This window comes from Heteronotia binoei, chromosome 2 (assembly GCF_032191835.1).
Source record: "Heteronotia binoei isolate CCM8104 ecotype False Entrance Well chromosome 2, APGP_CSIRO_Hbin_v1, whole genome shotgun sequence".
Taxonomy (NCBI): Eukaryota; Metazoa; Chordata; class Lepidosauria; order Squamata; family Gekkonidae; genus Heteronotia; species Heteronotia binoei.
This window is the reverse complement of record NC_083224.1, coordinates 75,515,204-75,530,822: the sequence shown is the minus strand read 5'-3', so window position 1 is coordinate 75,530,822 and position 15,619 is coordinate 75,515,204. Positions and strand designations below refer to the sequence as shown.

At 40.9% G+C, this 15,619-nt stretch overlaps 1 protein-coding gene across 1 annotated transcript in view; it reads left to right on the top strand.

The window, feature by feature from the left end:
* Positions 1-6,373, top strand: part of MFSD4A (major facilitator superfamily domain containing 4A) — a 61,329-nt gene extending 54,956 nt beyond the window's left edge. Inside the window, exons 7-10 of the mRNA XM_060231310.1 lie at positions 2,008-2,155; positions 3,328-3,398; positions 4,177-4,297; positions 5,170-6,373. Of these exons, the coding sequence (XP_060087293.1) occupies positions 2,008-2,155; positions 3,328-3,398; positions 4,177-4,297; positions 5,170-5,231 (402 nt within the window). The 3' untranslated portion in view covers positions 5,232-6,373. The remainder of the gene's footprint in view (positions 1-2,007; positions 2,156-3,327; positions 3,399-4,176; positions 4,298-5,169) is intronic.
* Positions 6,374-15,619: the final 9,246 nt, after the last annotated feature.

Genomic DNA, 15,619 nt, shown 5'->3' with positions numbered 1-15,619 from the left:
CTTGGCTTCCTCATTTTGGAAGCAACACCCACACTACATTCCCTACCAATATGATGGGGCACTCATTTGTAATGTAAACACTGACATGGGTTTCCTTCAAGGAATCTTGGAAATTGTAGTTGGGTGTGAAGGTCTCTTTAACTGTCTTGCCATCCTCAAACCTTTTCATTCATTCTCATGGTTTCTCTGCAGTAGTTCTGACTGCAGTAATATCAGACCAAGTACTGATATTTAAAATCAGTATGGATTTGTAGTGTGGATACATTTCAGTTCCATGTTCTCCCACTTAGTCAGGGAGAGCCTATTCCCAGCAGTGTTCATATATTTCAGCATTTCTGCTCATGCTTGTAGTTTGGTGCCATTTCATATGCCTCCATCTTAATGAGAGAACACATACAACTAAATCCTTTGGAGCTGCTGCCACCATCTTGTTCTGATAATTGTAAAACATCTGCAAGAAACCAAGATAGCAGGAAGTGGCTGGGGCAGACAACCTGGCAGAGAAATGAGTGCCAGGACCAATTCTTGTGATGTCTAGTTGGCTGCTATGGGATATAGGATGCTGGACTAAAAGAATCTTTGGTCTGATCCAGCAAAGCTGAATTCCTGTCCTTGCCTGGTCCTTTCTTCTGGCAAGAGTGGCTTTCTCCTTCCACAAGAATGAATACTGAACTGGCTTTGCCCTCCACTTTGTCTGCTGCCTTCTCTGAGGTCAGACAAGCAGGAGAGAACTGGTTCCATTAATTCCCTTTCTAAGAAGTGAGCATGAGAATCTGCTCTGATGTATATAGTATGGTCTTGTTTTTAGGGTCTGTGTTAAATGCTTTAAAGTAAGACTTGCTCAGGTGTTTTCCTGCACATGCTTAAAACAAGGTGTGTGTGAGAATGAAGGAAAGACACGAGGGTTTGAGACAAATCCAAATGGCTGTTTTGAAGGGACTTCTGCATCTGGTTTGCAACCATTCTTCAGAGTCTGCAAGTGCTGGCAGTGGCCAGACATACATAATCCTTGGCAGTCCAGGTTGTCATCTGCTCTCTATAGGTGTGTCCACTTTGACTTCTCAAACAGCAGGTCTGGAACATCAGTCTCTTACTTATGCTGGGCTCCTGCCTTTAAAGGAAGTTCAAAATTCACACCCTGTGTTGGGGTGCAGTCTTTGTTGGTAGTTATATCCAATGATGAAAAAAGAATACCTATGGGCAGAAATAATCTTGAAATAACCTATTTGCCTGGTCAGGGCCAAGATGAGCACACTTCCAAAAATACGATCTTGATGCTTTCAAACAGCTGAAATACCAGAGCTAGACTTCTTGGTGGAACAAGTGCAGGCCCCTCCTATCTAGCACAAGCAGCTGTGGGGCACAAGAGAGTCTGCCTGAACAAAGCGCCTTGCAGCCACTTGCAACTGATGGGAGGATGCTGCTCTTGGTGGAGCAGTTCAGCCAGCCAGGAGAGTGAGTGCTTCTGCACAGCTTCTGTGTTGCACCTGCTGCCACAGAGCAGTGTGGCTTTATAGAAATCAGACCAAGTTCAGATCTGTGTTGGAGAGCTCAAGGAGCATTCAGGACACTGTGAGCTGCTTCCTGGTGTTTGTCTGCCTTGGCCCTTACTTAAAACAGTGTAACCTGTTGGGATGCAGAGAAATTGCATGATTTTTTCACTCCAGCAGTCTGCTTGAGCATCTAATATACACCCCTGGATTTCAGGCTTGTAAATCGAGCATTCATGTGTGCTGCAATTGCCAGGTGGTAGCAGTTAAAATTAATTTCTGCCCACCCACCCAGATGGCTTTCTTTGCTTCTGTGAGGCATTCTGGGTACTCCAAAGTAGTTTTGGGGCGCTGGGATACTGAGAGTTGCTCAGGCACACATAAACCATTCATCCAGAGGCTAGGCTCACCTGGGCCATTTTCTGGATTTTTTTTATAAACAGCTTGTTCATCTTTTGAGACAGGTCCCCAGCTTTTTGACTGCATGTTGATCCTCCTCCCTGGTGTGTCACTGCAGGTTGGGGTGCTCATCACGTTCTTCCTGCTGCTGATCTTTTCATACAGCGTGGTCTTCTTATTTCTGGGGACAGCATCCCTGGGTTTGTTCCTCAGCAGTACTTTCCCCAGTGTGCTGGCCTACACTGAAGACATCCTCCAATACAAAGGTAAACCAAATTTCTCAACCTGTTTCCTTCCATCACGAATAGGGCTGACAACCACAATTAAGGCAGAGGAAAGGCTTACCTTTGCCTGCCAAGAGTCAAGTCATTTTGGGTTTTTTGTCTTTCTTATAAAGACCTCACTGAGACCAATTTTAAGGCAGGCAGCCTCCTTGAGCACTGGTCAGCCAAGAACAGCCATTATTGGGCCTCACTGGCAGCCTTGCCAAGTGGGGTTCTTTTTGCACTTTACAAAAGGAATTCTGAAATTAATGCAACACACTAAGTGTTTAAGGTCTACATAAAACACAATGTATGTGAATACAACAGACGGATACATTTGTCAGGGAGCAGGAATTTTTGGTTGCTTCTTGTTAATAGTAAATGTTGCATTACACCCAGATTGGCCACCGGATAGTGCGTGAAATAACAGTAAGGATGAACAAACATCCTATTTAAAGCTATGTGGTGATTCTATGGCTTACTTTAGACACAATGCAAAACTGTGGTTTGTTTTGCTACTTAAAGTCTCTGAGCAGTACTTTAGGCTGCCATGAGGTGGTAAGATACTCATGCTCCAGAGGCAGAAATACATCTGGTTCCAGAAATGCTTTAATGCTTCAAGGCCAAGATCCTGGTTGAATAGACATGAAACATAGTTAATGCAGTGGCCTGTGTTTGGGATTATCAATTAGCTATAGGTGATTTGTTTAAAGTATGATTTCATGTGTGTTATGCCAATAAAGATTTTTGGAATTAGAATTGGATTTCATGTGATGCCTGAACTGAGCCTGTATCTCAGAAATGAACTCTGAATCTTCCAGTTCAAAATGCAATAATCCTCTGGGCTCTACTGGGTTTATACCATTTTATTCTCACAAAACTAAAGTACCACATAGTTTATAAGAAGACACGATTTGTCTGCCTTAGTAAGAGGAAGCTTATGCCATTGACTTCTACCACTCCGTGTTAAATACTCTCCTGTTTGTTGTTGTCATCACGCTTCCTGCTGCAGCCTGGAGAAACTTTGTCTAATGGGAAGGAAACCATGCATGTTTTTATTAAAGATTCATTTGTCACAGAAATTGAACACAGGCACACTACAAGAGTTACCTAGTAGTCTTCATTTTATCTGCTTGTTACAGCTGAGTGTAGTGATGTAACTTTTTTCATTTTAGGTTGTGCCACTACTGTCTTGGTGACAGGAGCAGGACTTGGAGAAATGGTTCTGCAGTTGCTAGTAGGATCGGTAAGCCCTCTCAAGTGTCCGTGTTCTTGATCCTACACCCCTTCTGTTACCACTCAGGACTGATTCTTACAACCACCACAGAAAAGATACCTTGAACATATTCCATAGTACAATTGGTTATCACCTTCAGAATAATATGAGCACTTTTCACAAAAAGGGATGTGTTATTTGTGGAAATATTTCTCATTGTTTACAGAGGCCCTAGAAAGCTAGCTTTGTTTTCCAAGTCAGGTTGAGCTGAATAGCAACCAATAATTGGATTTGTTATGACAGTGGGAAAAGATTTCATAACCTACTATCCTCAGAGGGGAGAATTTGGGAATCTGCATGTATCATGGAATCAGCCCAGGTCATTCAGTAACACTTTTAAGTTTTTTCTCTGTCTTGAAGAATGCAGCTGTCTAGCTTTTCCTGTCTTGCTTCTTTCCCATAGGAGAACTGTTTTGTTTAATCACATCAGTTTATAATTTAGACACATTTGCAGGTAGAAGCTGAATGGCACACTTCTTGAACTAGCAACCACTAATACTGCCCCTCCCCACAACACACATACAATTCCTCCATTGGAAGTCAAACCCCTTGGGAAACAGATGTTTGCTTTCTCTGAAGGTCAAACACTGTGCCTGAAATCACTTGCCAGGGAAAAAGTCACCTCAGTCAAGCATTGTTATTCCTCTGACTTTGAATCTACCAAGCCCCATGGGTTTCTCTAATTAGTTTAAGTACTATGTGGAGCTGCTTCTAACCCACCTAAAGCCAATGTTTTCCTTTGTGACAGATCATTCATGACCAGGGCAGTTACAGTTTCCTGGTCTGTGGAACCATCTTTGGAGCCTTGGCCTTCATTTTCTACGTCTTCCTTTTATTCTTCCACAGGATGCACCCTCAGCCACAATCAGGTAAGAACAGCCAGCCTTTACCCCTGCACTTCAGAAAGAAAGGAAGAGTGAGGCATATGTTAGCTTAGAGCAAGCAGGCAGAGCTTCCCATAAAAATGTAAGGAAGTGTTTATTTTATAGCTGCTTCCTGTTCTGTCTTCCTGCTTGGACTGGCCCACAACCCTCTTGCTGGAACACAGGGATTCACTTTCTTTTCTGTGGCCTTCTCCAACTACAAATGAAACACACTGTAGAAGCAGCAAGTAGGTGTGGGAAAGAACACATTTAAACAGCTAAATAAACAAGCATTGGTTGGCTTTCTTTACTAAACTCCTGAGAGAGCTCAAATGAGCAGGATTTTAGCTATCCATCTTTTCAGTTAGAAGGCAAACCCAAAGAAGAGTTTTGCTCCTATACCAGCATTAACACCCTTTTATGTCAACAGTGGATCTGTTGTTAAAAGCTGTCCGCATGAAGGCAGTATCACATCCAGGTGTCCCCCCGCCAAATAAAATCAACCTCCGGCATTGCTTTGTTTTGGCTATGATGAAATTGTCTCATGGTTTCTTGTTGCTACAGGTTTCATGTATCAATACATGCCCCAGTGAACAGGACTTTGGTTCCACCATGTATGTCTCAGGCTTTATCTCAAATAAATTCACAGATTGCAGGCAGATACACTGCAAAAGACTTGGGGATGGGGGCAGAGTGCAGTGATCCCTAGCATATCCCATGTGTAGGGTTTAGACACTCAGGTTTTCCACCACCACTGTACCTAACAATGTGAAGCCTTTTAGTGCTGAAATATGTACAAGCTGGCTTTCTAATGTGTTTCTCAGTAGTTAACAGAAGTGAGGTTTGTCATAGATTTTATGGGAAGTTTTCTTTTGCAGATACGGATCTGTCACCTGACAAGTCACCACCCATGGGGGAGCCTGAACTTTATCAGAGCTAAAGGAAGCATCACATTTGTAATTGGACCAAGCACAGTATCACTATGCGTGAAAGATTTGCTCTCACCACCTGGTTAAACTACCTGAAATTTTTTTACAATGAGACTTTTTGGTTCCCACTTGTTCCTAGCAAAAAAAAGCATTCATGGTTACCAGGGAAGGCTCACTGCAGCACAAACTAAGGGACTAAAGCTGCAGAATCCTAGAAGGGCTGAATTTTTGATATGGAAATCTAATTTCTCTGGTAAAGAAATTTGTGGAGGCAGGTGGTGAACAAGTGTACTGCTGTCACTTCTTACACGCTGTGAGGGGCACCCGCCCTATATTCACTCTCACTAGGAGGCCTCTCTCTGTATAGCCCTCCTAATTTGGTAACCTGCAAGCTGTTTGCTGCAGAGTAATTTTTAAAAAATTCTCTAGCCCTGCTGCTGTATCATGATTGTGATATGCAAGTTTTGTACAACTCCCTCCCCCCATGAGATTTTATCTTAGCATGGCAGAAGGGCCCCAAGCTGGTAGAGGTGGTTTAAGTACAGCTAGTGATGGATAAAGCACAGTTGGACCAAAATAGGTTAAGCTCTTAAAATTAGCACAAAAGCTGTAGCCTACTTCAGTTGCAGGAATTGCCCAACTGAGACTGGGTGAAAGTTCTGATGTACATGAAGCCAAACATCAAGTCTCTTCCATTATGTGCAATATAAACAAGAGGTGCCTTCCAGGAGCAGAACTTGAAAGGTACTGAACAGCCTGGAATGAAGGTAGCCAGATAGTAGTAGTGATGTTAATGACTATTATGAAGAGAAGGTGGTGGGATAGCTGGAAGATGGAACTTGAGCAGAATGGAGCTGATTTTGTTGCAAATGCTGCCCCCTAATATACATATGTATATACAGGGAATGTTAATTAATGTGATTGCTCTTGTTGCATGAACTTTTGTGGAGTGACAAAGATGGGACCCAGCAACTTCACTGAAGCAGAAAAATGTGCCCGACAGGCTGGTCACCCTGCTCATCTCTGTACCTGTACCCGATACCAAACTTTTGTTGCCATTTGACTTACAGAATGCTATGTTGCATGGGTATGCGCCCTCATCTTTGGTTTCTGTGTTGCCCAAACCTTGAATACAACATCCTTGAATACAGAATGTGTGCATTCATGTTTTATATTTATATATACACGCACAATTAAGAAGGAGAGCAGAAAGTCCCCAGGTAGGCAACCGCCTAAATTACCCACAGATCTGCTCTTTTATGTTCTTTCCAAGAATGCAGGATTAGAAGGACCTTGTTGAAAGCAACTAAGCATCTGTTGTTAAGTAAGGGTGCATACTGACCTTTACAGTTTGGTCATACATTCTTAACTGCTTATGAGTTCCTGAGTCGACTATTTGGCACGTACATTCAGCTGTTCCACAAATTTTTACATGAAATGTGATTTCCAGGCACCCAACTCAGTGCTCTGCCACCCCCCCCCCAAAAAAAAAACCCTATCTGAAAGATATAAAAATAACAGTTATGGGCTCTCTCCCCCCCCTTTGTTTCCAAGAAATAAAATGGCCTTCTGCAACCCTGACCTTCCAGTGCATAGCCATAGTAATGCCCAAAGCTCAGACACTGAACCTTGACAGTAGAGTGTAGTCAACTGATGCACTTCAGGATGTCTTAAAAAAAAAAGACACCTCACAATACAATTAGTGCTTTATTACCTTGGCTGCAGGGTCTTCCAGTTCTGGCTGATGAGGGAAGATGCTCAAGCCCCAGTTCTGCCTGATGAGGACAGTATTTTAACTTTATTTTATATCTATGCAATTGTTTTTTTAGCCTACTTTCTATGAAACATGTTAGTGAACCGTTTCTCTCTTATGTGAGAAATTCTTCTGAGATGGCTGTTAGCTTTTGTGGTTTTTTATCTCAAAATTGTTTGCCTTCCCTACTGCCCACCCCAGAACTGAGAGACCTTGCTGCAGCCATTCAACATGAGAGTGCCATAAGAAGAGAAGACAAACAATCCAATAGGGGGGGTGTTTGATGCTGAGAGGTCTCTGACTGGAACCCCTCAGGGTTTTTAGATACTAATAGAAGCTGCTTCAGTTCTTTCTCCTCCAAGTCATTTTGCTAAAATTGAACTAACATACCCATTATATGCCTTTATTCCATCTGAAAATAATAATGGAGGGGGGTTCCAATTGCATGGTTTCTGACAGCATTTATTCTAAATGCTGGGCAGATCCAATCACACATCTAGTATTTCTTTAATTTGACATTAAGAGACAGAGCCACCTATAGCAATATGCTGCATACATACACACTTATATATGGACACTCATTTCTGGTAGCATTGATCATTATTTGTGGTGGGAGAGAAGAGTTGGATTCAACCTTCACAATAAAAAACAGAGATGGGTCTTCTGTTCCCCACATTATATATCATCCCACCCCAACAAGGGGAATTACGTACAGTGCTGTATGAATCAACTATGCCTGCACTACACCAATACTCCCTCTAAGCTGTGAAGTCTTGTGAACAAAAATTCAACCTCATGAGCTACTGGCATTAAAGTTGTGAGCGACTGCATAAATTAGTTTGCTCTGGGGCCATTTTTCCTGAGGTAAGATAAAAATGTGTGAGCTGGAGTCTAAAAAACTGAGTTAGCTCACACTAACTCAGCTTAGAGGGAACACTGCACTACACCCTTTTCTGCATGAAGGATCCAACTTGCGAAGAGCTGATTTCATGTGCAACTTGCCCCTATTGGATCTCCTACTCATTTTTCCTGTCTGATGGTTCTTAATAGTTCATGACCCTTTTATCCACATACCAGTTAACAGTTGCAGATTAGAACAACATAAACACAAGTTAAGAAAACCTGTAAGAAAGGCAGAGGGTTTGACTTCTTCTAAAGCCAGGTGCTGAAACTGTATCAGGAGGCCACTAAAATATTTTTAGCTTGCAAGAATCTCAGGTGTGACTTGAATACAGCAATAGTGCTAAGCAATGAATATGCATAATTTTTCCAGTCTTCAAGTACAGTCCCATCACTGAATATAGGCAGAAGATGACACTGAACTTAAGGATTCTAATACTACTAGACACCTGCTGAGAACATTGTTGCATCTATTTCATGATTTAACTAAGCATATACAGGGTACAGCATGACAACTTCTTCTACTGCAGAAAAGACGACATTCAAGATAAGGAGTTTTGTTAAAAAATATTTATTTAAAAAAATACAATTGTTTTGCAAGTTTGGTTGTACTTCCTTATTAACATAATTTGCTACAAGGTTTAAAGTCAACTTGCAATATTATACAAAGCAAATCCCTCTATTTTTAACATTTACCACTCCCCTCCCACAAAAAATGCTCTTTAAAAAAGAAAGGTTTCCATAATTTTATTTGCACATAAAATCTAAGCAATAAAAAAGTCACCTGATTTCTCAGGAAAGACCTTCATTATGTCTAGATGTAAAAACGAAGCCAATATACTGTCCTCTGAAAGCAAACCACTCCAGCAAATGACTGTGCAACTTTAATATACACTTTAAGACTAACTATGGACAATTACTGGTCAAATCTGACACAGTTCCCCAAATAAAACTGTTTCTAAACAAGCACATTTCTCTTCCAATCAGCATCACAACATTATGAAGGTCTCCCTAATACGTTACCCAGAGGTGCTTACAGTCCAACAGAATTAATAACACTGATAAAACTTTGGCTATGTATACAATTACATTACATACTGGTCCTGTTCACGAATTTCAGTGAGCGCACCTACAATCTGTTCACCATACATTTTATTTTTTTATACATTTGTTGATCAATTCTCATGTTACATTCAACACAGGTACAGCTGAATATGTGATTTAAACCCCACATTTATCCAGGTACTGGTCCTCGGTTTCATTCGTAAAGTGAATGCATGCTGGCCTTCCTTACAAATGGATGTCTATGCATTCACTGTAATGTGAACAGGGCATTATTTTTACACAATGGCATTAGCATACTGGATATATATAAAAGATACAGAATTTTATTTTATTTTATTTTTAAAAGGGGGGGCAGGACTCCAAGAAGCTACTCCCTTCCCCCAGCTAACCTCTCAACTATTGTAGGCGAAATACCTGCCAAACATTAGGCAGACTGCCAAATCTTCAAAAACAGCACATACTGTGTTTGCAAGTATATAGGGAGGCATGTGAATTGCATGCATTTTCCTTTGATGTAACTAAATGCTCCCCTCGAATATGCCAGACTGCAAAGATGCTACAGACCCAAAGCCTATCCCTTATGCATTAGCTAAGTATGTGCCCCCAGCTGCAAAAGGAAGGGTGGAAGGAGCTTGACCTGCCTTTGTTTCCATTACAAAGATCAGTGAAATAGCCCTGGGAGGAGGGCTGGAACATTACAGCAGGGGGCTTCTCTTTCCCTTCTGCCAGTCCTATCACCTGCTCTTTGCAGTAGAAACAGTTTAAAGTCCCTGCAAAAACCAGCCACGTTGTTCTCTCCTGCACTAACCAGCAGGTGAATAGTCAAGTCTCATGCATACTAGAAAAAAGCAAACACTTCTCCTGCAAAATTGATCAAGAAAAAGGAGAACCAACAGAGTATTTGCTTAAAATCAACATGACAGTTGCAAAGTCATGACTTGCCTCAGCTATACCAGACCAATGCCAGAACAAGCAACTAACTGAGTAGAATTTAGCAGGATGCATCATTTTGGAACAACAATAATCAAAGTGCTCTGTCCACTATTAAGTCAAAGAAGCATACTGTGCACAGCCTGCCCGTTCAATGGGAGCATCCAAGTCCCCACCCAGGGACTTCAACTGAATGGTGCCTGTGTGAGCCAGCAGAAGAGTTTGATGGTCAGCGTTCTGGTAGAATCCATTTTTAGGGCAATGACAGGGAAGTCACTTGCCCCTTACCTACAGTTTTGCTGGTTACTTTTATCAGAATTTTCCTGCACTGCAATATACAGACCAAGAAAATGTAGGTTGTGTTCCCCCCACCGCCACCTTCCCCCCAATCCCTGACTTTCCTTGCTTAAAAGATACATGGAATACTATACATGAGTATAAACAGCAAACAAAAACATCAAGTATGCTACTGTATCCATCACAAGCACTGTGACGTACATAAGGCCATCTGGTAACACTGCAGCAAAAATACAAATGATACTTTTAAAAATTATTTAGAAACAAGACTTTCTATATAAGGTTTACAAAGTATTTATTTTTTTTTCATTTTCTACCTAGTATATAAAAATCTGTGCAACTGAACAGCAAGACTGAAAGTCAACAACTTGAAAGCAGTTTCAAAACAGATAAGCAAAAAACCCACAAAAAACTCACAGCTCAAGAGACCTGATAGCAAACTTTCATATTCAAACCCTGCCTCCACTAATTCCACAAATCAAAGAGACTGCCATTCAGAAGCTTTCCATGGGTGAGACAGTCTGAATATAAATGCTTCCAGTTATTAACATAGTGCTCTTAGAGTACTGCTCAAAATCATCTATGAAAAGCTGTGACAGGACAATTTCTTAATTGTACTGGCTTCTATGTCAACACATCTTGATTGTACCACTGTGGACTTCACACATCACAAAGAAATTTACCTCTGAGTTGATCATTCCATGATCACAAACTCTTGTTAAATACCAATGATTCAAACTGCTTGCCATCAGTTCCAATACCTATCATGTTGGAGTAACTTTGGAGTATACAATAAAGACAACTTTGTATCAAATAACAAGTCTGCTCCTTTGGGAACTTCAATGAACCTTCGCTGACATTACTGAGATTTTAAAACTAAATCTTTGCCCAAATTACTGTTCATGTGACATGCAAATGGCCTCACTTTGCCAGCTTGATTGCCATTGTCAAGTAAAAGCTTATTATATAGAAAGAGGCACTGACTGACCATATCTCAACCGTAAATTGTTTTATCCATCAAGGTTGCTAAACAATAAACCCAATTCCACGAATTTAAGAATTTACTTTGTTTAAAACACTAAGAGAAAATGGCACCTTAGTAAACAGTTTTAAAGTTGTCATGAAGCAGAGACAACATAATGGGGGCCTAACACACACATATACAAAACATCCTATAAGTGCAAGAACTTTCAAAAGATGCAGCTTGCAAAGCGCAATAAACACAATTCAGAAGCCCAACTACATTATTTATGTCCGTAGAGCATTGCCTTACATGCTTATTTCTTCAGACCACTGATTAGATTCAGCTCAATATATTCTGTAGCACTGGAAGTGGGGGAGGGGGATTTATGTGCTAGGAAACAATGGTCAAAGACTTATAGTTCCATGTGCCAGAGATGACTCCTGATGCTATCATGGAAAGCAGCTTTTGAGTTTCAAAAGTAGTCTGAGATGGGAGGGTTATTGATTCAAAACAAAAAAATAAGCACACACACCCCCCCCCCAGCAAGAATAAGATTGTTATCGGAACCTATGCTTTTCTTTAGATGCACCTACATGATTTTACTAAAGACAGAGGGGGCTGCTTAAGCCTTAGCCACAGAACTCTACGATATAGACTGTATTCCAGAAAAATATAATTTCTTGACTGGAAACAAGCTTTAAAGCTTCTTGAGTAGGTGCCATTAGACAGGATGAGATGAAGAGAATCTCACCATAGAACCACCTGGCTATAAAGTGCAAACGTTTACACAGCACATGTTCCTGGCACAGTATGTTAAGGTTACTTTGCTGGTCTTTTCCAGCAAAGTTGCCTTCACAGGCAAGTATAACCCATCTCCCTCAGCTTCAGAAACACTTAAAAAGCAGTGCCTACCTCTTCGAACTACTAGAGTCTCTATGGGAAGGGATGGCTGGTAAGGCAGGAGTTTGCCCAAAGGGAACCAACATCCCTAATGGGATCTCCAGTGAGAACATAACTGACTGGGAAATTACAAGCACGTTGGCAGAAAGTTATCTTTAAAATACCAATGATCTGTTGCAAAAAAAAAAAAAAATCCATTTCAAGCTCAGCTTAGATTTGGTATACAGCCCACACCTTTTTCATCCTACCTAGAGTTAATCAAGATATAAGTAACCAAGAAAGCTTCCTGGACAATTAGGGGCTCTTGCCCTAAATGAGCAACCAAAGGTAACATCCAAGGGGATGCACCTTATGCACTCAAGACCCTTCACTCAAGCTAATGATTTTGGGGGAAAGTCTTTGAAAAAGCCAAACATATATACCTAATCCTGGTGGGGTCCAAGAGAGGAAACTGAAGGCCAAAAGAAAAAAGGAAGAAGCAAGAATATAGACATCTACACAGGAAGTGAGGAATTTGTGACATTTATGCCAAGATTAATTCCCTTTTTTAAAAGACCGGCATTTCTTCACCCTTCAGCATCTGCCATATTACATAAATTTAACTGGAAACATGTCTCACTGAAACCAGTTACAACTTCTGAGTAAACACAGAATTGAACAGTATATCTCCCCTCTACTTCCTAGGTCAAAACCTCCAGGAAGCACCAACACTAAGCAAGCTTAAGATTTGCCCTATTTATGTGATTTGCCCTAAACACTGAATTTCAGACTTTTAATAGTATTTACATTGGCCCTTCCCCAGAAAGGATGGGACTAATACAATGGACTGTATTACTGACAATTCACTGTCATGTCATTTGGCAAGTGTCTGTATTAACATTCTCTCCCCTTCAAGAACTCGGTTGCAGGTCTTCTCAATACTGCTGACATCAACCAATATATCTAATTTTAATACAACACCATGTATAATGTGAACAATATTAACACAAAAATGAAATAAAAGTTACATTATAACTCAAAGTGAATAATTATTTGGATATCCCACAGACTGTTCAACTTTGCCAAGGAAACTTGCTGGGTGGCCTTGAATCGTACAGGGTCCTAATATCATACAGAATTGTTGTGAGAACAAAATGGAGAATGTCGTAAACCACTCTGGGAGAAAAGCAGAGCACAAGTACAAGCATAGCATTGAACCCTTAAGAAGATCAGAAGCTTAGTTTTGAACTCGGAGAAATATTTTTCATGTAAAAAAGAGTGACTGTTGTTTATAAAAAGTTAATATACCAAAAAGAATATATATGCAAATGAATGAGATCTGTTCATCCCTGGATTTGACTGAAATGCAGACATAAAACAATCACATTAGCCTCTGGGACACTCTGCAGCACTGAAGCTCAGAGCTTGCAAGCAAGAGCAGAAATCCAACTTGAAAGCGAAAGAGCAACAGACAGAGCAAAGGCATCCCAATTACTTCCACAGAGCACACTCAGCCCATAGGGAGCTCTTCTAACCCACTTCTCTTGCTCAGGATGTGCAAACTCCCCACAGTATTAAGCACTGCAGTGTGCACCTTTGCTCCTTGATGCTCTGCTTGCTGTACATCTGGTCACAGAAGACCCTTCCTAAAGGAAGAGTCAGATGGGTAGCTATGTTGGTCTGAAGCAACAGTGTAAAGTCTGAGTCCAGTAGTACCTTTAAGACCAACAAAATTTAATTCTGGGTATAAGCTTTTGAGTGCATCCACCATCACATACATTGAAATAGGTTTTCCTCAAGCCTTACATGTCAATGATTCAGTGTATCTAATGAATTGTATTCAGTCTATCTGATGAAGTGTGCACGCACATGAAAGCTTATACCCAGAATTAAATTTTGTTGGTCTTAAGAGGTGCCACTGGACTCAAACTTTTTCTTAAAGGAAAAACACTTTCCAGCTAAGCAGGAATTCCAGAGCAACAAATCACTGGTTGCACTTTCATTATGCCTGAGTTCAAAAGCAAAATGCAGCCACACAGCTCAACCTTTCTGCATGAGGTGCCTTCCCAGGATGCAGGGAATTAGTAGTCTGTACAGCTCCTTGACTTTAAATTCCTGGTGAAGAGTTTGCATAACTGCTTTGGAGTAAGCATAGCAGAAATCTCTCTAAACCAGAATGGCTGGATTCAGAGATGATTCACACTTTATGGCAATGGGGACATATTATTCAGACACTTATCTTGCTGTAGTCTTCTTTCTGGCCCAGGCCAAATGGTTGCCTGGGCTACCCTGAAAAAGGAATAACAGACTGACAGGCACCCAAGCACCTTCTCCTTGAACCAAGGTTTCATCTAAGATCAGCTAATGAGAACCTTCCTCCAACCATCCTCTTACAGGCAGAGTTTCTAGTTGCAGCCATTTCCTACTCTTCTCCCTACCTTCTACTCCCAGTTACCCATCTGGAGGTTGCTTAAAATATTTTAAATTCTGGTTTTTAAAGCAAGTATTTATCTCTTTAGTTGAAGAGGTATGCTTAAACATGCAATGGCACAGATTTCCCATGTAACCCCCAGTACCAAATGCAGTAACCCCACTGTAGACGGTGATACCTTCCACCCCTACATGGAAAGCAAGAACACTACCCACCATACATGACAAGGCTTAAGCAAAAAAGAAAACTCATGACCATACAGAAATGCAACCGCTAAATAAAATGCTAAACACACAGCCCCACCAAATCAAATGGAACTATGATCCTTCTGTTTCTGCCAATGATTGCTTTATAGCAGTGTATCTTTTTTGACTGAACACGAAAACTTGGGGAGCACACTGCAGCTATCAGCATGATCTAAATTTTGCATCACTTGTATATCTAAAAATACTACAAAGATGCTTCATATACTGCACAGAAAAATATCTGAACAAAGATAACCTATTTTTTCTCCTGCTGGTGGAGGGAAAATGAAGCAGGAATCTGCAGATAATTTAATTGCTGCCTTTTTAGTGCTCAAGGAAAAAATAAAAAATCTTTGGTTTAAAATCTCTCTGACCCAGGACACATGCCCAAAGCGGCCAGCCTAGAATGACAGCCATTAAATGATGCTTACAATTGGGCCAGAGGCAGCACATGACTTGCTTTGCAACCACAGGAGTGCAAGATGCCTCCTCTCACATACTACTACTCACGGCTATATTAAAAAGCCTATGAAACATTTCACATTCAATTTATGCACAACTGGAATGGGCCTTTCAAACCATTATCTGAGGACATCTGGAAAAGGAATCAGTAATGCACCCCTAGCAACAAACTGTAAAGGCAATGTATGCCTTGGGCTTTCATTCCTAGATACACATTCTTTTCCTCCAACCAGACTTGAATAACAGCACTTTTAGAAGGGAAGTCAAACAGTTTTGCTTGTGCATGGTTCATGAGAATGATGTGTCACAATGCTATAGGGGATCTGGTTTACAGTCCTCAGCGCTGAACAACAAATAATTAAATGCATTTCAGCCTTAGTATACTGAGTCTTGAGGCCATTACTGAAATTGCCCCTAAAAGTTACTGTTATAGTTACAGTTCTATTTAGACAGCTGAGTTATCCCTCCAAAGC